Source organism: Bombyx mori, chromosome 14 (genome assembly GCF_030269925.1).
Source record: "Bombyx mori chromosome 14, ASM3026992v2".
NCBI lineage: Eukaryota > Metazoa > Arthropoda > Insecta > Lepidoptera > Bombycidae > Bombyx > Bombyx mori.
In genome coordinates, this window is record NC_085120.1 from 12001545 (window position 1) to 12029141 (window position 27597).

Sequence of the window (27597 nt, forward strand, 5' to 3'; positions counted from 1 at the left end):
TCCTTATAGTAGAACTAATAAGTAACCCAGACCTGTTTTTATTTTGATGAAAGTTGAAATCTAAATCTTTCAAATCATATTTTGAAGTTATAAGGAACTAACCCACTTTATGGGCTATGGTGTGTGGTATTTAGTGACTTTGGTGTATCCATAGCAAAGTAAGTCAAACTTGGTGCAAAGTAAGTCATAGCACGGACCTACTGAATTTCTCGTCGGATCTTCTCAGTGGGTCGCGATTCCGATCTGATGGTAGATTCAGCGAAGCACTGCTCTTGCTAGGGCTAGTGTTAGCAATTCTCTCAGGTTGACCCCTGAGCTCACCTACAGGTTTTCGCGAAGTTGGAATAACCTTCTAGGCTACCAACGATTAGGTAGGGAATAAAATTATCATCCATTTTGAATATACCATAAAAAAAAGTCATCGTAACCCTCACCAGCCAAAGTCCTTACTTAAAGTCTGGTTCATGTGCCGTACAAACAATGAACCGCGATTATTATTAGATAAGTACGAACTGCGAAAACAATTGAACGTTGGAAAGTGCATAGAAAGCGTGCGCCGTTGTACTGATACGGCCAATTTGGCGTGACCTCTCTCTTTTGTGTCGTAATGATAAACATAATAAATCATTCAGAGATCTGCGTGTTTTGGTTTAATAGTTCGTTTATGTTTAAGAATAAAGTTAATGCAGTTTTAATACCCTTTTAGTGACTTCATCTACAACGTGAATAAATTAAGAGGTCATTCTTACTGCTACAGTGAGTACTGTATTTTTTTCAATTTCAAAATGATTTCAAGTAAATTTTGTGTAATGTAACATACTTATTGATTATCAAAGGGAACTTCAAGCGGCAGTAGCAAAAAGAGCCACAATCTTTAAAAGGAAACAAAGTAAGCAGGTGTTTTCCAAAAATCAATTTTATTATATTAAGAACTATTCAATATAAATATTCAAATATATCCAACGATAAGATTCGTGAAGTGGATCAATGAAATGAACAGACGTATTTTTTTTATGTCTATTATACTCTTATGCACAATTCATATGTACATAATCTTATATATGAGTTTACGATTCCCATAGTACAGAGATTCCTGGTTTGGGGCGGGATGACCGTGTCACCAATTATTACATGAACCTTGGACTCTGCAGGATTTAATACTGATCACTAAGCGTCTTTAATATTTTTGAACGAATGTTTATAGTTGATATTGAACGCTTGCATGATTTGTTATCGTTATATATAATGCACATATATGTATTATCCATGCAACGGATATTCTGATTTAAGGATTAAAATGGATTATAGCGTCACCCGATCATTTCGATTAAAATATACATTCGCGTCACCACGATCACTTTGATTAAGTTTCTTTATCATAATATTATATTCAGTTATTTTCGGCTTCTTCAGATTATTTTGAAGTCGTCGTGGCCTAACGGATAAGACGTCTGGTGCATTCGTGTTGAGCGATGCACCGGTGTTCGAATCTCAGACGGGTACCAATTTTTCTAATGAAATACGTACTCAACAAATGTTCACGATTTATTTCCACGGTGAAGGAATAACATCGTGTAATTAAAATGAAACCCGCAAAATTATAGTTTGCGTAATTACTGGTGGTAGGACCTCTTGTGAGTCCGCGCGGGTGGGTACCACCACCCTGCCTATTTCTGCCGTGAAGCAGTAATGCGTTTCGGTTTGAAGGGTGGGGCAGCCGTTGTAACTATACTTGAAACCTTATATCTCAGGGTGGGTGGCGCATTTACGCTGTGGATGTCTATGGGCTCCAGTAACCACTTAACACCGTGTGGGCTGTGAGTTCGTCCGCGCATCTAAGCAACAAAAAAAAATTTTTTTCGAGCTCGTGTTTGGATTACGTTATGTTGTTTTTAATTTAAAACAACTGATAAGAAATATAATTTGTTAAAATGTCGTATGTTTTCCAGAAAAGACGGCGACAATTTTAAGAACTCGTGATTACTGGTAAATTGAAAAGATGATGAGGGTGCAGTCCAATGCGTTGACCAGGTTTGTATCGCTTTCGAATCTACCGTCTACGATGCTCTTAGACAAAAAGAAAACAAGGCGTGTTTTTTTTTTATTGGCCTTGTAGGCAGACGAGCATACGGCCGTCACCTGATGGGGAGTGGTTACCGTCGCCCATGGACTTCAGCAATGCCAGGGGCAGAGCCAAGCCGCTGCCTACCGTTAAGTACTCTCCACAAGCATCCTTTGAAGAAGGACATGTCATAGCGCTCGGGAAGCACCGTGGAGGGAAGCTCATTCTAAAGCCGGATGGTAAGTAGCAAAAAACATCTCTGGAAACACACTGTGGATAAACGCAGTGGCTCCAGGTATTATGGATGAACTCTACTACGGGCGGTGTGATGGTAAAAACGAGATGATATAATCATCTCAAAAAATTCCTCAAATGATACAATATCGTGAGAACGATACTCTTGGATGGAGGTGGTCACAACCCTTAGACATGAAGAGCACAACCGAAGGAATAGGATATTTGGCTAATAATTTACATCGGCTAGAAAAGTTCCGAGACTTTTAGTTAGTCACTTAAACGTTTTTGGTGATGATAGACAGATAGCGTTATATCTCTTTTCTCTTAAAGCGTATTTTGTATTAGAATTTTGTCTGGCGAATGTGAACGTTGACGTCATTGTGCAAGGGAATGCGAACACTGTACAACTTGCAATAAAATCGATTATAACATTCTTATTTCCGGAGATATAATTGTTTCGTAGATTGATTGTTTTAAAAATAGCTTTGTTAAGAAGGTATTGGATCTTAGATGAGAACAAAGTTAACATTGAACACGTTAAGGATTCCTTCTGATTGGTCTATGCACGTTCTATCATACCAACAAGTCTTCTTCTTCCTCTTATCAGCTCACAGACGTCCACTGCTGGACATAGGCCTCCCCCAAGCCTGGCCACAAAGACCGGTCCTGCACTGCCTGCATCCATTGGATCCCCGCGAACCACAATAGGTCGTTAGTTCAACTTGAGGGAGGCCTACCCACGCTGCGTCTTCCGGTACGCGGTCGCCACTCAAGAACTTTCTGGTCCCAGCGGCCTTCCGTTCTACGAGCAATGTGTTCTGCCCAATGTTCAATGTGTTCAATGTCGCAATACCAATAAGTATGAGTAAGTATTTATTCTAACAAAGTAGGGAGCAAAGGAAACACATGAATCACTACTTCTATAATTAGTATCCACTCTTTTTTTTTCTTCGTTGCCTGACGGTAATGATTTAGCGAATTGCGTAACCCGGACGCGCATCCGACTTAGAGACGTGCTTCTAATCACGTAACCAATTATATCGATTGTTTTACGTAAAAACACCGATCGATAATTCGATATGGCTATTTATCGTTTAATACAATTTAATATTAATCGATTTGTTTCGTTTGACGTGATGTAAGACTTTCGCGGACTTTTAAAATTGACTGTCATAAAACCAGAAAGTGTTTTAATCTTATTAACCGACTTCAAAAAAGGAGGAGGTTCTCAATTCGACTGTATGTTTTTTTATTTATGTTTGTTACCTCAGAACTTTTGACTGGGTGAATCGATTTTGATGATTATTTTCTTATTAGTAAGCTGACGCTTCCCGTGTGGTCCCATTTCGATTTAGTCCAGTTCTAATAATGGTATCCATGAGAAAACCATATAAGTCTTAAATTTGCATTAAGTACGTGCGCGACAAATAGACGATTAACTCAATATCACGCCAACCGATTTCGATGATTATTGTTTTTAGTGTATATTAATTTGTTTTGGAATATTATTCTTTTTCTAGTTGAAGTCGGTTTTTGATAAAGCATGTCTATTTACAATTATTTTGTAACATAAAGTATGAGAAAATATAGACTTATTCTTTAATTTTGGTTTTCTTACATTCTAACGCATCCAATAATTTAAAAGCATTGTTCTGCCATGGCGTGTGCTGCATATTTCGCGTCTGCATGTCTTTTACTAATGCCCTGTCAGATGATTGATTTCCTTACCTATTCTCTGATAGCCCAAGGAGTTATTCCAGTTAAAAGCAAACCGGTAGGTAAATTTACGGGCTCAACCTTTTTTATTTATTGCTTAGATGGGCGGACGAGCTTCACAGCCCACTTGGTGTTAAGTAGTTACTGGAGCTCATAGATATCTACAACGTAAATGAGTTCTAAGGTCTCGGTATAGCTACAAGGGCTGCCCCACCCTTCAAACCGAAACGCATTACTGCTTCACGACAGAAATAGGCAGTGCGGTGGTACCTACCCGTGTGGACCAGACAGACAAGAGGTTCTACCCCGACCTGAGAGAATTTGCTAACATTAGCTCTAGCAAGAGTCGCAAGCAGCAAGAGCTTCGCATGATTATGCGATTTAGCAACGTATTGGAATCGCGACCCATTGAGAATCTCAGTGGGTTTTGTCTAAGAGTTATTTCGCTCGTCGAAGCAGTCATTGTAATTGACGACTTCGACGGTGACCGGTGCTGGAGGGGCCTAAAAGCACGGAGAATCGATCTGGAGGATACGACAAGACACGTTTCAAGCGACAGTGGCTTTGCCTTCGTACCCGGGTCGGATATGAGTCAGCTGAAATTTGCGTTTTTTTTTATTGCTTAGATGGGTGGACGTGCTCACAGCCCATCTGATGTTAAGTGGTTACTGGAGCCCATGGACATCTACAATGTAAATGCGCCACCCACCTTGAGATATAAGTTCTAAGATCTCAGTATAGTTACAACGGCTTCCCCACCCTTCAAACCGAAACGCATCACTGCTTCACGGCAGAAATAAGCAGGGCGGTGGTACCTACCCGCGCGGACTCACAAGCGGTCCTACCACCAGTAAAAAATGTATGCCTTGTAATGTATACACTCTACAGAATGCGGTATCAGTTAACAATCAAGTGCATTGCAAGTTGCTACAAAGAGCAATAAAGTACTGTATGTTAATGAGCCTTGTTTTGATGCAAACGCTTGTTTGATGAAGTATTTCTTCATTGATATTATTACTTTTATATTAAGTGATAACGTAGAAGAACAATAAACGAGTTATCAGAGGAGGCGTGGCCTACTTACCGTATGTCATCCCTCGACCAAATAACCATATAAGGTGATGTTCTCCGATCCCTTATCAATGAGCATCGAATGCGTGATAACAGCGTGATCGTCATACGAATTGATAAGAATTGATAATATGTTTTGAGACATTTATTTATGAGACTTCTAGGTTAGGTTTTAAAAAATAATCTTGACAAGAAAACCAACATATTTAATATATATTTCGATATATAAGAGGTGCCATTTTTTCTAAGGAAATTGAACTGGAATTCATGAGGGCCTTCTACAATGAATAAAATTGTGTAATATATAAAATAAAACCCGCAAAATAAATTAAAAAATGTTGACGTGGCGTAATGAGAGCTGAGCTAACACAATTTTAGGTTTTTTTTATTGCCCTTATAGGTAGACCAGCATACGGCCCACCTGAGCAATACCAGAGGAGGAGCTCATTCCAAATCGAAAACGAAACGAGACGAAAAACGTCCCGATTTAAAGGCTTTTTTTTATTGCTTAGATGGGTGGACGAGCTCACAGCGCACCTGGTGTTAAGTGGTTACTGGAGCCCATAGACATCCACAACGTATCCCATAGACTTCACGGCAGAAATAGGCAGAGTGGTGGTACCCACCCGCGCGGACTCACAAGAGGTCCTACCACCAGTAACAAAGGAGGTTATTTCAAGGAGGATAGGGGCATTCGCGTTGCAATGTACGTATAGGGACGTTAACCACTTAATAGCAGGCGGACCGTAAGCCTGTACGCCATTCAAGTATAATGACATAAAAAGACAGGAATTATATCACGTCTCCTAAAAATAATCATAGGTCGAATACAGTTTAGGGAATATTTAAGATTTTCCGGTCTAGGTTTATAGATTGGCGTAACTGGATTCGTATAAAATCAAGAATCATATTTTCTTTCTATCTGTCGAGCGGTCACCAATAAACCAGCCATTAACCAGCTCCAAATTACCAGTGCCATAGTTTTGACTTCCAAAATTTTACACTTTGTATTTACAGTTGGCGTAAAGATATAGAACACAATATTTCTATTGCGTACATATAAACTGTAAACTCGACTTCACATTTATCTGTTTAGGCGTGAAAGTTAGACAAATACTTTCTATCATTCAATAATAAGGCATTAATGATCTTCTATATTTGGTAAAGTGGGTAGTCATTAAATGTTACATGTATTTACTAAATTTGACCGTAGCTCGTTAATCTGGAAATGTATTAGGGTCATTACATTCAGGAGTATTGTAACCATTTATTTTTATTAAGGACTTAGGCATTTTAATAAGGGTAATTTGTACTTGACATGACAATAATAGGCAAGTTCATAATATGTAGTATTGCGAAGGTTGGCGGTTGGATTGGAGGTTTAAGGGACTCTGCTAAGCGAACAAGACAGCTTTATGTGAAAAAAGGAAAATGTTCTTCTGTCAGGTATAGATTTAGGTTTCTTACCATTTTTACGTTACCTTATTGTTTATGTTTAACTAGGTTAACATCTCTGTCTGCCTTACAATAAAATACACGTCGTAATGTTACTGTGAGAGTCTTACACTTATTTTTTTATTATTGCAATCATAATAAAATTGATTGACGTTTCGTAAAAACTTGAAACAGTTTTGTTTTATTGTGTCTTAAATTTGAGTATTTTGCGTAAGAAATTAAACTCTTGTAGAGTTTGAATTTCATATTATGTTATTGTTCAGTATTCATTCATTTAAAGGAATAATAAATGTGTTCCTGTTATTATTACTATTAGACAAAGATAGAAATAAAGAAAGAGAATGATTAGAGAATAGAAATAGAGAAATAGATACCATAGATGGAAACGTAATAGACGTAGAATTTAATTTAAATAAAAATACAAGTAAAACTCGTATGCCGACCAGAGAAAGAAAAAGGTTAAGAAGAAATAATACTGTGTAATATAAAGACGTTTTAAAATTGAGATATTGTTTTAAAATAACAATTTAATACAATTATTATTTATAGGAATTTATAATAATATTTTTTTCATTTAGATGCCTATCCGTTTGGAGTAGGCTAGTTCCTATTGTACACGATTATAAGATCAAAGCTAACGCAAAATATTAGAATAATTAAAATGGGCGACTTATCGTTAAGAGCGATCTCTTCGAGACAACACGATTAGATGGAGAACGAATCAAAACTTAAACATACAGAACCTGTTATTGTATCTTCTAGAGAACTTGTGGGTAGGCCCAGATACGGTACTGGAAACTAAATATGTGCCCGTTTTTAAGTTTCATAACAGAATCCATCTAACTATCAATTAATAAAAAAAAAAACAGTTTAGTAATTCGCTCTTGACCCAAAAGAACAAAAAAAAAATAACACAAAAATTTCGAAACATGGAATCGGATTAATTACTTTAGTTCACGAACGATTAATGTTGCCAGCTGTAAAAAATATCGGCTCAGTGTTACTACCGTGCTAAATTGATTAACTTCTAAATTGTAAGTTTTTTCTTTGCAGTGTTCTAAATGGTACCTATTGAACAATTCTGCTACTTGCATTCAGTACGAAAGTAATCGATCAGAATTCTGGAAATAATTCTAAGGTGTTCTTTTAACTGGTGGTAGGACCTCTTGTGAGTCCACACGGGTACGTACCACCACCCTGCCTATTTCTGCCGTGAAGCAGTAATGCGTTTCGGTTTGAAGGGTAGGGCAGCCATTGTAACTATACTGAGACCTTAGAACTTATATCTCAAGGTGGGTGGCGCATTCACGTTGTAGATGTCTATGGGCTCCAGTAACCACTTAACACCAGGTGGGCTGTGAACAGTCCAACCGTCTAAGCAATAAAAAATAAAAAAATAACAGCCTATTTTATGTTCTGTCAGAAATGACAGTGGGCATCGGTTTGGACTTCATATGGTAATATATAGGAGACGATAACCATGTATTTAATTAACTAACATAAATATTTTAGAACAATATATAACATATAGTTACATTGTTATCGTGTCATTGACCCATTTAATGAGATTTTTCGCTGCATAAGCACGCAATTATACAGACACCCACGGCTTCCTATTGATATGTAAAATTAATTGAAAAAAATGTACATGAGTTTTGAGTAGATAATTATTATTGTTTTGTCGCTTAGATGGATGGAAGGACTACCATTAATGGTAATGCAAAGAAAATCTCGAACTAAAATCGATTTATTTTGAAATTTATTAACGAATTCGCCAACAGCCTATTGTTATGAATTATATTATTTATATTATTATTTATATTATATATTATATTATTATTTTCATAAAATTTAGTATACAGGGGTTTTCGGGGGCGATAAATCGATCTAGCTACGATTTATTTTCAGAAAATGTTGTTTTATTCGTGTTTTCAATAATCAACTCTTCCCGACATCTATTGGCGAATAATAATACTATTTTTCTTAATTGAGGGCAACTAACCGCTTTAAAGACACAAATGGCGTTATAAAAAAAAAACCGGTCATCATCTAGTGATTTTTTAAATAGCCCAATGCAAATATCAATACAAGATACACCATCTACTTGGCTGCTGTTAAGCATGGCGTGTCAGCTATAAATGGACGTATTGTGTGTTGTCATTACACGCCACGAAAAATTCACGACCAACGCAATATTAATTAATTAATTACTACTCATGAACATCAAATTACGGTTTAAAAGGCAATTAGCGAAACGTATGTCTAATTGGTGATTAAAGTGTATGATATTAATGTGCGTTGCCAAACATTGTACATTCAGTAATTTTGCAGTTACTTTAAAAGAGAATACGTATTTAATTATACTAGAGGTCCCGCAGTAGTCGAAATTCGATTATAATTAATTGGGATCGTAAGTTTGTACACTATTATGATTGTATTTTATACTTCTACATATAATCACAAATTTCGCCAAGGCTACATTATAAAAAATATTAACAAATACAAACTATATTTAATCTATTCTCAATTCGACAACAGACGTCAAGAACAAAAGTTTGACAATAAATAGTATGCATGCGTGTGTGCGTCAAATACATGGTATGTAGTGTGTGTAATGTTTTCTTTATTGATTTAATGTATTTTTTTTATGCATTATTTTAAAAAAAAAATTGCGTTATGCACTTCTTTTTTATATTCTCTATAAGTGTGCAAAATTTCATACTCCACCGTCTGCGCAATTTTCGTAAAAAGGGATACAAAGTTTTTGCTTCACGTATTGAATAATATAATATTTGTATGTAGATCATTTCGTTTATGAATCAGTTATGTGAAAAGGAAAGAGAAAGTAACTTTATAGGCTCGTCACGTATGGGGATGTAGATTGGAACAAGAAAAATAAATATGACGGTAAATTTGCCTTTTTTATTGTGAGATCTCGGCCCACTTGTTACGTATTTTAAGAGGTTGCCAGAAACTATAACGGATCTCATAACATAACAATTAATACCTTATTTGAGATATGAGAACGGATTGGTATGTATTTCAATAGATATAACGGCTGGCCCAACCTTCAAACTGGAATGCACGGCTGCTTCACGGCAGAAACAGAATTAAAATTGCTTTTATAATTATTTAACATCGGGCTTTGATGAAGTGTGATGAGGAGAGCCGCAGACCGGGCTCAGTGGTGTGCATTGGGAGAAGCCTATGTCCAGCAGTGGACGACTGTGGGCTGTTAATTATGATGATGATGATGATGGGCTTTTTACGGTCATCATAAAATATATTTTCGACTTTTCGAATATTTTTTTCGCGGTACCGACAAATAAGGAGCTATTCGTCAATATCTGATTATTACACTAACTACCGTCTATTTTTCTATAAAAACTTTTAAGTTCCTTTTCAAGCCGAAGAAAAGATTAGAAATAGGCAGAATAGTAATGCTTACCCGTGCCAGTAAAAGATGCCAGTTGCCTGTATTATTAGTGATATCTACTGGAATAACTACGCGATATGTTATAAGTGCTGATAGGCCAAATAGCGACAAAGGTCAGCAATCGTTCTCAAAGAGACGTTTTCGATATTGGATCCTTATCTAGTGATAGTATTTACAGACCTTCGGGGGCTGTATATGTCTACCGCGCTTTGTCGGACAATGGTTCTAACAATTAGCTTAATGTCTCGAGTTGTCATTCAGCTTTTGACGTCGATAAGCTCCTATAGTTACTGAATACGAGACGGGCCGCGATTTACCTAACTTATGCTAGTCAAAAAAATTAATGTTCGCGGGTGCTCATTGAAAGCTGCTGATAATGTTAAAATAACGTTTTAACATTATCAGTGAAAACACCGAGAAACCGCATTATGTAAAGTAAGAGTCATCATTGAAAGTGAAGTGAAGTAGCTGTCAATAATAATAATAATCTGAGAAGTGATTTTGCTGACAAAAGGGATATAGTAGTTGATATAACAGTACGTACAGTGGCGGATTTACTCTAAGGCCCGGTAGGGCGGCCAGATTTAGGGGCGGCCTCAACCGTGTCAAAAAACTTATTATAACGTATGGCGCGCAGACTGCACTGCATGGTGCAATCTATACCGTATCCTTAAATACTCTATTATCATCTCAGCTATTCTTATTATTATTTGTGATACTAAACTTATGGTTACTTTTACCCACACTTCCTACCCGCACTTGCGATAACAAGTAGCTCCGTACAAATTAATTGTGTTTAATTAGGTATTCAAATATTTAACTCGCAATTAAGTGTTGAAAGTTGATAACACTCGTATAAAAGTTATCATAACCATGTATACCAAGTTGGCAGAGTATATCAGAGCAAATAACTAGTTGTAACAACTTATGTACAACATCTTGCTAAATAAAACTATATTTTTTTCCTAAATTTCTAAATCTATATAAAAGTTGGCAATAAAGTAATTTCATTATATAGTCTATATGGTGGATGCCGAGAAAGGGGCGGCTGATGGGGTCTAGGGCGGCCGAGACTGTAAACCCGCCACTGAGTGCGTACATAGCGTAATTTCTCTTCACTTAGTATCGTTGTTGTGGATAAAACCGCTGCCACAACGGAGAAATCACCAGACCTAATTACTGAGCACAGAAATACTGTAATAATCTGGGTTTGGAAATTCCGATTTAGGAATCTCCTGGAGAGAAGCCGGAGCGGGCCGCTAGTGAAAAATATTTCATTTCTTGATAAATGCACCGAATTCTTGAGAATTATATTCTGCGACTTATTATCTTATCATTTATATTAATCTATGTGCCGGATGTGTAGCATTCTGATATGCAAACTTGATATGTATTAGCATTTCGAAGACTGATAGCGCCCATCCATGTATTACTCGATTTGGATGTGCTTAGATTCATGCCCCCATATCAGATTTTTTAAAGTTTTTATTAGCTTGAACCTACATTTACCTATCTATTTATGTCACAGTATCTTTAGCGTAATATTCAACAACTTCAAGATACTCGATTAACTTATAAATTGAGCACAGATTAAGGACCGACGAAATTACATTAATTTTGTTTGTTTGGTCTTCATTCTGTTGAGAAAGATAGTCTCGTCCCACATGGAGATATAAAGTTAAATTCTCAATTACAGTAGAACAAACATTGCTACTGTGCTTAGTGGTAGAGTGTAATCATTTAAACTAATAAAATCATCGCGCTTGCCGCGGTTTAAACGGAGACTAGGGCCTAGTAGTGTAATAAAATAACTTCTATATTCTTTCATAGGGTTCAAACTATTTTCATACTGAATTTCGTCATAAGTGTAGATTAGACAAGGGCAATATCACTTCTGTATGAGTTTTCTTTAACAAAAAAATTATCTGTTTGACGTGTTCCATCTTTTATTGAAACTGAATATAAATCTAGTTCATAATGTATACTGTGACAAATCAGAGAAGGTTTCTTACATTATACAATACGATCAACGTACGACAGATGGCGTGGGAGTAGTTGCAGCAAATACTTTTTTCTTCAATGTTGTAGGCAGAGGAACATATCGCCCACCTGGGATGGTATTATAAGTGATCACCGTCGCCCATAGACCAGGAGATTAATATCAGAAGACAGCCAAGCCGCTGTCTACTGCTAATTTTTTTTTTAATTATTTTTATTGCTTAGATGAGTGGACGAGCTCACAACCCACCTGCTGTTAAGTGGTTACTGGAGCCCATAGACATCTACGACGTAAATGCGCCACCCACCTTGAGATATAAGTTCTAAGGTCTTAAGTATAGTTACAACGGCTGCCCAACTGTTCAAACCGAAACGCATTACCGCTTCATGGCAGAAATAGGCAGGGTAGTGGTACCTACCCGCGCAGACTCACAATAAGTCCTACCACCAGTAATAATTCTCATTGTTATTATTGTTTATGGTTTATTTCAAATCGAATTTCGCGATTATCACAGCGACGCATTCTAAGCTTAACAAGTAGGCCATATTAGTTACAAGGGCAGTAATACTATACAAATGTCGATTTGATTTTTTCAATGGTTTATATACAGCTGTGTGCCGAATTTTGAAACGTGCCAATTGATTTAGGTAATCGAAAAACACTGTTACCAAAATCGCGTGCAATTCGATACTGTATGCAACCATATATGTTGGTCCGCCTGACACACTTCTTTAATTTTCATGAGCGTAAACTGCGGTAAACTGTGAAGTGGTTTTTTAAATCGACTCTTATTTTATTAAAAATGTAGTTATAACATTAAATTCGTTAATGTACTTTCTTGAAATGTTGGACCCTAAAAAGTTTTTATTGCGTATTTGAGTAGATCAAATATTGCATTCCACTAAACCCTTTGTTACGGTTACCTAAGAACTAAACTTTAACACCTTTGACGTTAATGCCAGATTAGTACGTACCATACGTATAATATTTGATATATGTGAATCCGGTCACCGTCCTCGTCCAGCCCGTCGCTTGCAACGAAGGGCTCGACGAGCGAATTAATTCATAGAAACAGCCCACTGAGTTTCCCGCCGGATCTTCTCAGTGGGTTGCGTTTCCGATCTGGTTGTAGATTCTGCGAAGCACTGCTCTTGCTAGGGTCAGTGTTAGCAACTCTCCGGTTGAGCCCCGCGAGCTCACCTACACGTTAGGGTGAAGCTGAAATAGCCTCTCAAGGCTATCAGCATAGGTAGAAAAAAAAGCGATTAAAATGAATTCAACTTTGCATACGGTATCATCGGGTATACATTTATTTCACTTCGACCAGCCCTCACATTGGCAATTACATGTTTGTCCGTAAGTTATGCTTGTAAGATTGAGTTTTAAGCTAATAAAGAAAAAAACCTAAAGAAAATTTCGGTCGATTTAACACGCCAACTTCATATTACCTAACATGGAACCGAACTGTATAAATTATTACGCCACTGTGCAGTCGGGAAATGCAATAGCCACGAGACTTTCCAATCTACATTATATTATGTTTTTTATATTGGTTTTCGCGTATCGTACGCGTGTTCTTTATGTTTACGTTTCAAGATTTGAATTAGCATGTGCGTGCGATATGACGTTTCCCTGTATCGTGAGGCAATCTTTTTTTTTTGCGAATACTAGCGGACCCGACAGACGATGTCCTGCAAAAATCCAGCCGTTTAGTTGTAGTGTAGATAAATAACGTAGATACCGACTGCAGCGCCATCTGACGGGCTGATTTGTGGATCTAAACCATCCAGGGTGCCACCCAAAGGCATACAAAAAAAATCATTCAAATCGGTCGAGCCGTTTAGGAGTTCAGTGACAAACACACGCACAGAAGAAATATATATAAAGACTCTACGGAGCACCTACAGGAGTTTTCGTTAAGGGCTGGTTTGGTTCGTGATCCGTGGGCTTCGTGACTTCGTTGCGTGAAGCAGAAACGTCAGCTCCAAAATTAAATAGGTATCATTGTCCGAAATTCAAATTTTGCGCTAATTTATACTCCGCGGTAATGATTGCGTGGAAAAGTCTAAAATACATTAGATAATTTGTTTTTGTTGCCATTAATTCCGAATGGTACTTTTTTATTTTGCGTAGCTTGACCTCATGAATCAATAATTAAAACTGGGCGGTCGCGTAGGACGAATGAAGAAAATGCGAAGTATTGTAAACGTAAGAAATAATAATATAATGACAATGAAAAATGGGAGATTAAACCGAATAAGAATTTTAAATTCTATCTACGACTCGCGAAAACATAATTAAAAACAACCTTTTATATCCTTTTACGATATCACATCAAAAATGCATAATTGTTTGCAGTATATCTCCCAAAAATATTTTCTACAAACTATCTATAAAATAATTATTTAATATCCTCGTATATTTATTTATAAGAATACTGATAGCTCTCTAATTTATTTAAATAATCGAATTATTTATTTTATCTTACGTAAAGGTTCAATAATAATATTACGATGATTTAGTCCAAAAATTTCACACAAAGTCGTATGTATAACTCAGAAAAAAAACCCTATGCATTTATTCAGTTATATAGTTATTATTTTATTATATTGCGCACATCACTACACTTAACATATAAAATATTTCAGTTCACTTAAACACTACTTAAATAGAGATAAAAAACGTCATATTGTTCACAAAAAAAATTGTTAATTTCGCGGTCTTTTAAAAAATCCACAGATAACGTAAACTTTAGTATTCAATTATTATTTTTTAAATTAAAACGCGCGCGTTCCACGCTCATGTCGCGTTAAGACTGGCGTTCTCGTACCTGATAGTGCGTGGAAGCCTTAAATGGTTGTATGTCATATGAAATTGCCGCGGTGGGAATCAAAAACTACTATTGAATAAAGTAAACAATATTTGTGTAGTTTTAAATATCTTGTTTTTGTAAGTAAACTTGTCAATACTCGCAGATAATTTTTACTCTATAATTTCATGCGCTAAAGATTGTCAAGGTACATGACATTGGAATCGAATTTTGTTATTCGTGTAGGAGTTTCTATGACCATAAATATATTTATACGACCGCCTAATTAGGGTGTGTACGGTATATACGTGTTGTTTTCGCGTTGAAGGGCAAAAATAAATGTGGGAGTTGATCTGTTAGAATTTGATTGATTGTCTATGTTATACGTTTTTTTTTTGTTAATCTTCAAATTGTGTTTCGATGATTTGATTGATTTGATTGATACCAAGGTAGGCAGATGAAGCCCCTGCCTTTCCTGTGTTATGTGGTTATCGCAGCCAACCTTGAGTCTTGAATATAGAAGAAACAGATAAGGAGATCTGTCTTATATGGGGAACTATCTTTCAAAAGTGTCCAGATCCCCAAAGCAATTAATTCTAACTAAAAATCCCACCAAAATGGCGCTGGTGTAGCATTTGTAAACGAACTGAAGTGTACTATTTTTTTAATTTATAGCTGCCACTCTAATTAGACGGTTTTTTAGACACAGAGAGTGTGTTCCTTAACTCTCCATAATCTATAAGCAATATCAATCATGACTTGTATGACGGTTACCCTATGCTATTTAATTAAAGACACAAAACACTATACCAAAATAAAGGTCTATACTGTCTATAGTAATATACGTCAGCGCTACCATATACCTATATCAATTGTTATGTTGGCAAATGCTTTATGACAAATCTAATTAATGTAATCCCACGAAACCATACCAAACGAGATAATTATTTTTTAATTCTAAATGGCAGAGGGTTTTGCTGCTACGACATTGCAGAAAATCGATTATTTGAATGTCAAATGAATTATCGATTTTGTTTGCACACACTTTGCCTTATAGATTTTTGGACTGGAAGTGACTTTAATTTAGTATCCACATTCCTGAGTCTTTAATCGGATCATCTCTATTTTGTTATTAAGTATTCAATGAAGGAAGTATGGGTTTAATTGTGTTGGGCAGGGAAGAGAGAAAAAAAGACCTTGAAAATTCAATAATTTTGTAATTTTGGCGTATGTTTTTTAATAATTTTTAGTTAGTCATATTAATTCTTTCCACTAATGCTCAAGCAACTTTCGATCTTACATCTCAAGGTTGCAAGGTGCAGTTTCATTCACTTTGCACTGGCTACGGGCTCCAATAAACAACGCTCATTACAACAAGTCTATCAAACAATAATGAAAACAGTTTCAGACGGATGCGACATCATCTGACGTAAACTGTCCGTTTTGTAATATTTGTAGCACTGACAATTACCATGTCAAACAGAATGCAAAACAATGGTTAGTATTTGAAATGTCGCGAAACGACCGTCGGACCGCGACCATAAACGCAACGGTATTAAAAACAAAATAGTGATGTAAAAAGTTGATCGATGTTTTTCGCTTCGATTCTTTTTAATCAATTGACTGACTCGGTGGCGCAGTGGTTATTGTCTCTGATTGCTGGGCCGCGAGTCATAGGTACGGTTCACTCGTTCGGTAAATTACATACATACATGTACATACATACATACATACATACTATTGTATGTCCATCAGATCCAATAACCCTTGCATTAGACGCTTTCAGCTCTAGCACTAGGAGTAGGGACCCCGGTAACCGTACTCGTCGAACTCGGCATGGAGTTCGACGTCCAACCTAGCCTAAACATCAGCCCTCTGAGTTTCTCGCCGAATCTTCTCAGTGGGTCACGATTCCAATTCGGTAGTAGATTCATTCGCGAAACAGCTGTCCTTGAGTTGTTAGGTCTCCTTTGGAGGCGCTCGGGCAGCTGTTAGCAAATCCCACCCCTTCTGGCTGAGCCTCTGCTCGCTCACCCGTCCTGCTGAAATTGGAGAGGCCTCCAGGTCACCAGAAATCGCTCATTAAAAAAAAAAAGAAACTATTGTATGACGAACAAGTTTGATAGTTTTCGTCTTGTAATTTCAATAAATGTATTTATTTCAACGCAAATAAGCAATACTATATATTCAATCTCTGGTTTCCATAGTAGATTAGAATCATATAGGTATGCGGGTAGACACGGGTATATGCTGCTATATAGCCGTGTGTGATTTATGACCAAGTTTTTTTTTTTACTTTTTATATTCCATTGCGAAGTTCCACTACACCAAATAAAGCACCAAATAAAAATTTATTCGTAACTGTCATTGCTTGCCAAATGTCAAAAAATGAAAACGCGGTAATGATGATTTATTTGCGTAAATACTTTAATCACTCTGTTTGGTTTTTTTTTCAATAATCAACAGTTTCCTTTATCGAGTAATTCATTGAACAGTGAGAACGTAACAAGACATACCAATAAATAATGTTTCCGTAGTTCTGTCAATACTACTTTAGAACGAGTGTGATATCTAAATTAAAGAAATTCAAAACAATTTTCGATATATACCTATAATTAATTTTATAAAATATATCTCATTGGTGCGACATCGAACTACATAAAAAACCCGTTAAACAATATCGATTTTAAATATCGATCTTGCTCGTTAATAACTTAACACATTAAATCGATTAAAATGACTCGGTGGTGCAGTGAACGCTCCTGACTCTTGCGCCGAGGGTCGTCGGCTTCGATTCCCGCATCAACAAATCATTCGTGTGAGGAACAGATTTGATTGCTCTTTGTCTTTATTGTACACACAGTTAATACAACTGACACTAATACTACTGACACTAACATAGTTGATACGAATAATACTGGTGGTAGGACCTCTTGTGAGTCCGCATGGGTAGGTACCACCACCCTGCCTATTTCTGCCGTGAAGCGGTAATGCGTTTCGGTTTGAAGTGTGTGGGGCAGTCGTTGTACTATACTGAGACCTTAGAACTTATATCTCAAGGTGGGTCGCGGCATTTAAGTTATAGATGTCTATCGGATCCAGTAACCACTTAACACCAGATGGGCTGTGAACTCGTTCACCCATCTAAGCAATAAAAAAAATACAATAATTAATACTACAATACATTACTTAAATCATTTTATATTATTATTACGAGTATTAAATAATTTAAATCGAACGAGATCCAGCAATACGATACATCTATGTGCGACCGCTAGACATGACTTGTCGTCCGCGACGTCGCGGCGATGAGCAACGCGCTAAATTAAGCTTGAAGAATTACCGTTTGACTTAATTTAATATGTATCAACTTTACAATTTACGTTTGAAGTCGTCGTGGCCTAACGGATAAGACGTCCGGTGCATTCGTGTTGAGCGATGCACCGGTGTTCGAATCTCAGGCGGGTACCAATTTACTAATGAAATACGTACTCAACAAATGTTCACGATTGACTTCCACGGTGAAGGAATAACATCGTATAATAAAAATTAAGCCCGCAAAACTATTATTTGCGTAATTACTGGTGGTAGGATCTCTTGTGAGACCGCGCGGGTGGGTACCACCACCCCGCCTATTTCTGCCGTGAAGCAGTAATGCGTTTCAGTTTGAAGGGTGGGGCAGCCGTTGTAACAATACTTGAGACCTTAGAACTTATATCTCAAGGTGGGTGGCGCATTTATGCTGTGGATGTTTATGGGCTTCAGTAACCACTTAACACAAGGTAGGCTGTGAGCTCGTCCACCCATCTAAGCAATAAAAAAAAAGATCCTACTAATATAAACGCGAAATTTTGCACGAATACATGGATGTATGTTTGTTACTCTTTAAAATATACAATGGAGACGTTTATCTTAAACAGTCTTACAAAAAGCCTCGTGACAGTATTTAACTTTACCTTTTATTTGTAAGCCCTTATTGCCAAAATAGTGATCCATGATTATAAGAAGAGGAAAGATTAGATCTTTAACTTGTTACGTTCTTTTTTATTGTGTCTGTTACTTTGAGGACTACATCATCATCATCATCATCAGCCTTTATCTGCCCACTGCTGGACATAGGCCTTCCCCAATGCCTTCCACATAATGCGGTCCTCCGCCGTTTTTTCTTTTTTTTTTTTTTTTTTATTGCCCTTGTAGGCAGACGAGCATACGGCCCACCTGATGGTGAGTGGTTACCGTCGCCCATGGACTTCAGCAATGCCAGGGGCAGAGCCAAGCCGCTGCCTACCGCTTAATACTCTCCACAAGCCTCGTTTGAAGAAGGACATGTCATAGCGCTCGGGAAACACCGTGGAGGGGAGCTCATTCCATAGCCGGATGGTACGTGGCAAAAAAGATCTCTGGAAACGCACTGTGGATGACCGCAGTGGCTCCAGGTAGTATGGATGAACTCTACTCCGGTGGCGGGCGGTGCGATGGTAAAAACGAGATGCCGGTATCATCTCGAACAATTCCTCAGAGCACTCCCCATGGAACATACGGTACAAAATACAGAGGGAACCGAAATCCCTCCGCAGACCCAGAGGCTCCAAACGATCCGTGAGAACTTCCGCATCCAACGACTTCCCGCCGTGCGCACTAAGTCGTCAGTCCACTACATAAATGTGTATAATTGTAAGGAACGTTGTGTACAAATTCAGCACTTTGTCTTGTTTTGTCGTGCGCACATAACTGATGTTGCAAGCCAGTTTTTGTTTCTTTTTACTTGTGTTTTTTTTTGTATCTTTTTAGCTTGTGATGTGTATTGTGAGCCTATAAATAAATAAATAAAAAAATAAGAAAATTCAATAATTACGCAAACTGTTACAGTCGTTAAAACTTTTACGAGTATCATGTTGACGCTTTGAGATTTTCTACGATTACAGTTTTATCTCGTGTTTGTTTCTCAATTATAACTTTACGCTCGATTCTTCTTTGTCAGTGGACAGCCTACAGAAATCACATCTTCTAAATACTTCAATTTTACTCGATGCCTCATAAAAAATATAAATGAAAGACAATACAATTAATCTGTTTAACGAATCCGAGAAAGATCAATTAATAAAAAAACGAAATCACAACGAAACAATTCAAATAATCGAAATCGTGGAATCGATTAAAACGGTTAATAAATCGGATAACGTTGTCACATACAACGCATGCTTCTTAATTTGTTTCTAACGAGATAATTACGAAATATTTTACACGTCACAGTAAATCTGAGTGGAAATCGAATAGAATTGTCACGGTCTGTTTGTATTTTATTTACGAACTAGTGATCCCGCAGTAGTCGAAATTCGACTATAATTAATTGGAATTGTAAGTTTGTACATTATTATGATTGTATTTGATACTTCTATAATCACAAATTTCGCCAAGATACACTATAAAAAATATTAACAAAATCAAACAATATTTAACCTATTCTCAATTTGACAGCAGACGTCAAGAACAAAAGTTTGACAATAAATAGTATGCATGCGTGTGTGCGTCAAATACATGATGTGTAGTGTGTGTAATGTTTTCTTTATTGATTTAATGTATCTTTTATGCATTATTTTAAAAAAATATTAGCATTGTGCACTTCTTCTCTATATTCTCTATAAGTCCGCGCAATTTTCGTAAAAAAGGATACAAAATTTTTGCTTCACGTATTAATATTAATATGTTTGAAATATCAATACGACTGGTGCGTATTATCAGATTATGAATATGAACATTATCCGTTTGAACATAATATTTTTGTCACATTAACTGTCTGTTGTTACAGTTTTCTTTACATATTTGAAGGCAAATTCCTATTGGAAGTACGTAAAACCGTAATTTTAACCATCTCTCGTGTAAGTTTTTAGCGTTTTTAGCGGAGAAGGATACACAAGTCTTTAGAATCTCAAACTCCGGTTTTTTTCGCTTGATCCATTGTCAATGCTATCCTAAACGGTAAGCCATGTTTAGGTAGGTTTATAATCGTATTAAGAATTAGCTTGTTTGGATAATGCGTCCTTCAAGCATCGCCGGATTTGTGAAGGGCTTGCGAAAGATATTCTTAGATTAATAATATCGCACGTGTAGAATCGAAATGACTTAACTAAATTGTTTTTTGAAAATGAGTCTTATAGATACTTGGAACGATTTGCAAACATGTCTTCTATCAGTCTATAAAATTAAACAATCTCTTTTAGTCCGCAAAAAGACATACGTATTATTTCAGTCTCTTTTAAATCAAGTGCATCAGTATTAATATAAAACAAAAATTACAATCCCTCAGTTACGTTTTTGGAGTTTACAAAGAAACAAGAATTTTGCATTAGCCACTTCAATTTTAAAGGTGCGATATACCATCATCTTTATTTTATTTCTATCGTAATCGTAGCTTGTTTTGATTAGTCAAGTTACACTTGGTGGGTACTTATTATTGTAACTGCTGTTGTTAGCAGTTAAAGAATGCTAAACAATTAATTTCGAATAATATTTCGAAGATTTTTTTTGAATATTCAACATTTAAGTAATAATTAGCGACATCTGTCGTAGCTAGGTGAACTGTAAAACCTAATGAAAGTGAATGCATAATAGGTGGCGTTGTACAATCTTTAAAAAGTCGTAGATTTGTCAACTCAGTATCTACAGACTCCTACATATTTTATATCGTTTGCTAATCCAATGCATGAAATAAAAAAAAAATGAAACGAAGGATTCCTATTTTTAAATTCGATAAGTTGACAATAGATGGCGCTACTGCAATCAAAAGCCTATTCATTTTTCATTTCTATTATGTACGTGTAAGTTCTATCTCAGAGCACTCTAGTCGGGTGAATTTTTATTCGTAATTTTAATTTTAATTTTATATGTATATAGATAAGATAAGTAATTTAAACTTCTTACACGCTAAAAGTTATTAACTAATATAAGTTATTTCTACCTAGGAGTTCAGTATAGTGAAAGTAAAGTCACTCTAATAGCTGAGAAACAAACGTGGATCTTACCTTATCAACTTTATCAGTCGGGGGTGAGGCTGGTGGGCTCTGGGGTAGGCCGAGGTCCTCTTCATCATCACTGCCATCACCGCGTCCTCGTCGCCTTACTGCCGCCACTAGCTCCGCCTGCCGAAAAACATTCGCTTAGAATCGAGATAATTAATCATACTTTATCAGAAACACATTTATTACTCTAAAAATTATATCTGTATGTAACTTATATTGCATAGAACCGCGAATCAGCTCTCGATCCATGGCATTTAGTGATTATCGGAACCTATCGACACAGTCTGAATTTTAACACAGTTAAAGCAGTGTGTTTCACACACGTGTTTCAGCACAGCTTCCATAGCGGTAAACGTTGCAACTCCATACAAATTTGAGTCAACTTTTACGCTATCGAGAACCGGTGCATCGCTCAACACGAATGCACCGGACGTCTTATCCGTTAGGCCACGACGACTTGCGGTAGACCTCATAGTAATATAAGTTTAATTAGGTGTACCGGAGGGACGCCGCCCCGTAGGGAGACCCCAGTACCGCTGGTCTGACGCTGTGCAAGCAATTTTACGCGCGCTCCAAGTGTCGGACTGGCCGCCAGCGCAGTAGTAGTAGTAGACCTTATTGGGCGTTATACCATACCACAAAAATATAGCATCTGATATTACAATTCGATTGAGACTTCTCACTAATGTCTCAAGGTGGATAGACAATTAAAAAGTGAAATAATCTGGCCGTAATAAAGAAGGGTACATGTAATTAATCTAACCTAAAAGCAACCAATTCAAGTCAAAACATTACGGTCCACTATCATTATTTCAAAACATTTTAAGTGTACCAATTGCACACTACTCATCGCAGCGGACGCGACGACTGATAACACGCGCCGTTTCCTCTCGCATTAAAATCGAAGTTCATTTAAGAAGAAAAACTACCGCCGGTAGTTAGTATGGCAGTGTTGCTTATTATTTTATTCAGTCTAGTCGCATCGCTTGATACACACGTCATTTCGGATCCTCCCGATCCACTAACGGTGCTTTTAGGTACCTCAAGCACCGGTAATCGTTCTCGTCGAACCCGTCGCTTGCGAAGAAGGGCTCGACGAGTAAATTAACCCTCAGACACAGCCCACTGAGTTTCTCGCCGGATCTTCTCAGTGGGTCGCGTTTCCGATCCGGTGGTAGATTCTGCGAAGCACGGCTCTTGCTAGGGTTCGTGTTAGCAACGTCATCAGGTTTGAGCCCCGTGAGCTCACCTACTAGTTATAGAATAAAAAAAAAGCTTGATACAACTGAATCGAATGTACCGGGCGCCTTATCCTTTCGGCAATGATGAGTTCAAATGATGATGACTGATTAACCACGATTACTATTTTCCCATAACATTTTGCACCAGTTCAACCAAGTATTTTTAGGAGACCCCCTTATCAACCTGAAGTCGAGAGCGTCTTTGCCATACATTCTACAAAACAGCACGATAATTAAAACAAAAGATAGCAATCGAATATTATCTTTTCCGTCAATGAAACATCCAAATAATTTGCTAAGTTCGGCAAATGAAAATAGTTTTTAGGTTATATTGGAATGCGGTTGGTTGCAGATTTGCATACAGAAATCAACTAGATGGCGTTAGTTGATATAAATTAATTTAAACAATCTATAATCAAGCAATGTAAACTCATTAAATAGGAAACATGATAATGAACTAAAAATGTATATAGTCAGCATTCCAGTACTCAACACACATAAAAGTGATATAGCATTCAGTGCGCATCGTCGAAAGCTGAAGACAAAAATCTCAACTTAAATTAAAATTCAGTAACATTCGCTTATTATTATGCCTAAAGATTTATCTTCCTTACATACGGACAGGTAGGTGAGCTCACGGGCTCAACCAGAGAGAATTTGCTAACACTAGCCCCACTAGCAAGCGAAGTGCTTAGTTGTATCTACCACCGAATCAGAATCGCGAGTATCTTATTCTGAACACACACACCTGAACACCAAAAATCATAATATCTTCGATTTCGCCAATTTAATAATCGCATCAAATCATTATAACATTGAACTAAAACATATAAAAAAATTAACAAACCCATAATTGTACTAGTTTCCCCTCTGTGATCCAACAGAATCTTCTTCTCCAAGATCTGCTCATACTGTTCTCACAATTATAACATCACTCTTGATTTATCACTTATCCTATAGTATTGGTATGCGACACTTATTTACCTGACAATGTACTCAATAGGTTCTTTGGGAAAATAACGTCACATTGGTCAAGGTTCTTATGTGCTACTAAAACCGAACTAAGTTCGCGATTTTATACGCGTAAGCTGAATGCAACGTGATATTACATTTTACAAGGAATCAGTTTACAAAATTTATTTTCAACGTACAATTTAAAAATTAAAACTAAATACGTATTCTGTTATTTATTTAACAGCGGCAGTTTAATTAATCGTAAATTACAACGGGCTTTTTAAAGCTGACGAGCTCATGACCTAACTGATATTAAGTGGTTATCACAGAATTAACGCCATCACCAACTTGGATTTAGTTGCTTTGTGGCAAAAACAGGTGAATAATATTGGTTGGCTGTATTCACGTTGTGAGCTCCATGAATACCATCATCATCATCATTATCCTGCCCTTCTCCCAGTCACCTGGGGTCGGCGCAACATGTTTTCTCCTTCCATACTCTTCTATCATATACCATTTCTTCGCTAACTCCCCTCTTACCCATATCGTCTTTCACACAATCCATCCATTTCTTCTTAGGTCTACCTCTTCCTCTAAATCCATATACCAGTATCCATATACCAGTATACCAGTAACCATTTAATAAAAAGTGGGTCGTGCATTCGTCCAACTATCAACGCGTATACGGATCTCTGGAAGCGTTTCACTGCAATCGGTTCCAGATATAAAGGATAAATTCCTCTGCGTCTTCTGGTAATACGATGATGGAAAAGGGATGAGCTATCATCACATTTAAGACCTTAGATTGCTACTTTCAGTACGTGTTATGTTCTTCTACAAAAAGATAGAACTTGGGAATAGTCCTCAACGATTTTTGGAGGCCAGACTGTGCCCTTTATACCACCATGAGTCTAGCCAGCCACTAGGCAGAGCTATACCCTGGACTGCTCACGAAGCCAATAAAATACCTATCAACCAACTTCCAGCAGTCGAACTCAAAACAAAAATATAAACCACAACACGAAAAACTTCACATAGTTCAGCACTTGTGCACAAGAAACATTTAATTAATTCTGGAAATAATCGCACGCGTCCACTCAAACAGCTTATGTTATTAAAACTAAATATATTACGATTAAGCAGCATTATTAATTATGTTACAAGAAATAAGGATATTTATATTTTGGTTACAATTAATTACTAAGAAATATAACGTTGGGTAGATAATATGTTAGTTTGTGTTCATCGTAAACACTTTAACTGACCACTACGGAAGGATTATGGGAAGTATTAGTATGACGATACTAGATTTATGAACGAACTCATGGTGCATTGGTAGTAAGGCGCTTTGTGAGTCCACATGGGTACGTACCACCACCCTGCTTATTTATCCCATGAAGCAGACTCTGATGAAATAGGCCGGTATTTTTGGACGGTATAGTAGATATACACCAACTATAAAATATTCTAATGATGAAGCCAGAAAAAATATACCAACAGCGCCTTTGTCATAGTCGTTTCTTGTTCGTTTAGTTGAAGCAAGGTTCATCTGTGGTCGAGATAATGTTACGTTTCCATCGTTACGTATAATCCAGGCGAGACCTGACTTGACTATCGCTACAACTGACACTATATAGATATTTTTAATTCTATTTTTGTCTTGGGCAGGGAACCAAAGCTTGTACGAGGTGTCCGTGGCTAGAAAGCACGTGGGGTATGTGAGATTTGACGCTCTGTGAATGTTGGGAACAGACTGCCCAAGGTTTTTAGGGGCCTTCCCATCCAACAACTCCCTTTACACTCTCTCACCCAACGTCCGATCTCCGCCCAGGGTCAAAACGAGGACAGAGCAGGGGTTTCCCGTAGTCAACACTAGATAAAGACTCCACACATACATATGTAGCTTAATTCAAACGAATATAAGAATATTAACGACACGGCAATTAGCGCACAAAACTATTAGAAATTAACCCGAGATTATTACAAAAAAAACACATATATTTTTATATAATATACTATTTTTATATACACGTTGCATAGTAATGTAAACAGGAAAATAATGGACAGCGGTGTACGAGGTAAAACCTTATTATTTGTAACTGCTTTTTCATATAAACATTGAATAATTATTAAGTACTTTGAATTGCATATTTTCTATTATATTTGAATTATATTGCTGGAGCTACTGCTAGGACTCGCGGTTTTAGGGGATTTTCGATGCTCACATCTAGGTTGGAGGAGTCTCAATCAAGGTCGTGCAATTGAAACACTTCGAACTCATTCTAGGTAGTCATTGGACTTGACGTGGCCACGCCGTTGACTTGGTTCGTCAGCTGCTGAGGTGGGCCGGTATGTTGGATTGGTTTCTTCCAAAAGCCGATGGGCCAGAACAAGCGACAAGCCGCCTCTACTTGGCGGTCGTGCGTTCGATGACCAGTCCTTCAAGGTCAAGCTGATAGAAGCTACTGTACTAGCCACAGCGCGCATCACGATCCGGATCATTGTTCATCAAATTTGGGCTATTAAAGTATTTCGTATATCCAACCCACATATCTACATCAAATAAAAAAGACCCAATCGCATTAGAGAGACGACATTACGACGAACTTAGAGCGGAACGCTAATTGCTTCACGGATGAAATGACGTATCCATTCAGGACAAAACCTTCTGTTCTGTTCTGTGTTGTCGACCAGACGCATTTAAATTAAATTGTATGTATATGCCATACAAGGAAGATACAAATGCAAATCACAAAACAATAATCTAAAGTCAAATGCATTAAATATATTTCCTGAAACACAAGTCAACTTATAAGAACGACCACACGGACACATTGATTCAAGGCAGCAATAGTCTTAATATAGAAACATCGAATTCTATTAACATGGTACATAATTATTTTGTATTATTTATAAAGGATTTTAATCGCTCGAAACATAAGTTGGTTCCGATGATAGTTTTGCTCCTTATACTTATACCACATCTACATGAAACAATAAGCTGTCTAAGAGTGAAAGACACTTTGGTACTGAAGAGCACTTTTGCGAGATACACTTGACTTAAGACTTTCATCAAATAAAAACTAAATTTCGTATGCTACAGAGGCAGCAGAATCTACTTTTTAACGGTAACGGCTTTTCAAGGATTAGAATGGACATACAAGACAATTCCCGAGTCAAGTTCTATAGGATCCAACAATACTGTCGCAAAAATCCAGGGGGATTTTTGAAAAGACTATTTGTAACATAAAAATTTACGGTTTTTTTAACTACATATCTACTAATATCCTAATGGCATCTCCATTATTCTGGCATAGTCTTCGTTTGGGTGACCTCACGGGCTTAACCTAGGAGAATTGCTAACACTAGCCCTAACAAGAGCAGTGCTTCGTAGAATCTAGCACCGGATCGGAATCGCGACCGAGAAGATTCGCGAGAAACTCAGCAGGATGCATGGCCTGGGGGTTTAGTTGCAAGTCGAACTCCTGATGATCCTGATGCCCTTGCTTGGAATGCCAAAATCATTTAGCGCTTAGTAAGGGAGCTTTTACTGGATTGTCTAAACCTAATATCACAATCACACTTTTCGTTTATAACT

General features: G+C 37.1%; 1 protein-coding gene and 1 long non-coding RNA gene across 32 annotated transcripts in view; one reads left to right on the top strand and one right to left on the bottom strand.

Annotated features, from left to right (window-relative positions):
• Nucleotides 1-27597, bottom strand: part of LOC101738072 (uncharacterized) — a 161721-nt gene that overhangs the window by 14277 nt on the left and 119847 nt on the right. For 8 of the 31 annotated variants that reach the window (XM_004923752.5, XM_062672172.1, XM_062672179.1 and 5 more), the window contains 2 exons: nucleotides 23893-24051; nucleotides 21808-21924 (listed from right to left, as the gene is read on the bottom strand). In XM_004923752.5, coding sequence (XP_004923809.1) covers nucleotides 21808-21924; nucleotides 23893-23955 — 180 coding nt within the window. In that variant the 5' untranslated portion in view covers nucleotides 23956-24051. Of the gene's footprint in view, nucleotides 1-5099; nucleotides 5365-14284; nucleotides 14830-21807; nucleotides 21925-23892; nucleotides 24134-24967; nucleotides 25117-27597 lie in introns of those variants that run through there. The other 23 variants (XM_062672182.1, XM_062672184.1, XM_062672181.1 and 20 more) reach the window with 16 other exon arrangements.
• LOC134200127 (uncharacterized) lies at nucleotides 279-3902 on the top strand. The gene is made up of 3 exons (XR_009974902.1): nucleotides 279-756; nucleotides 1950-2031; nucleotides 2907-3902. It is a non-coding gene; the product is annotated as an uncharacterized LOC134200127 (long non-coding RNA).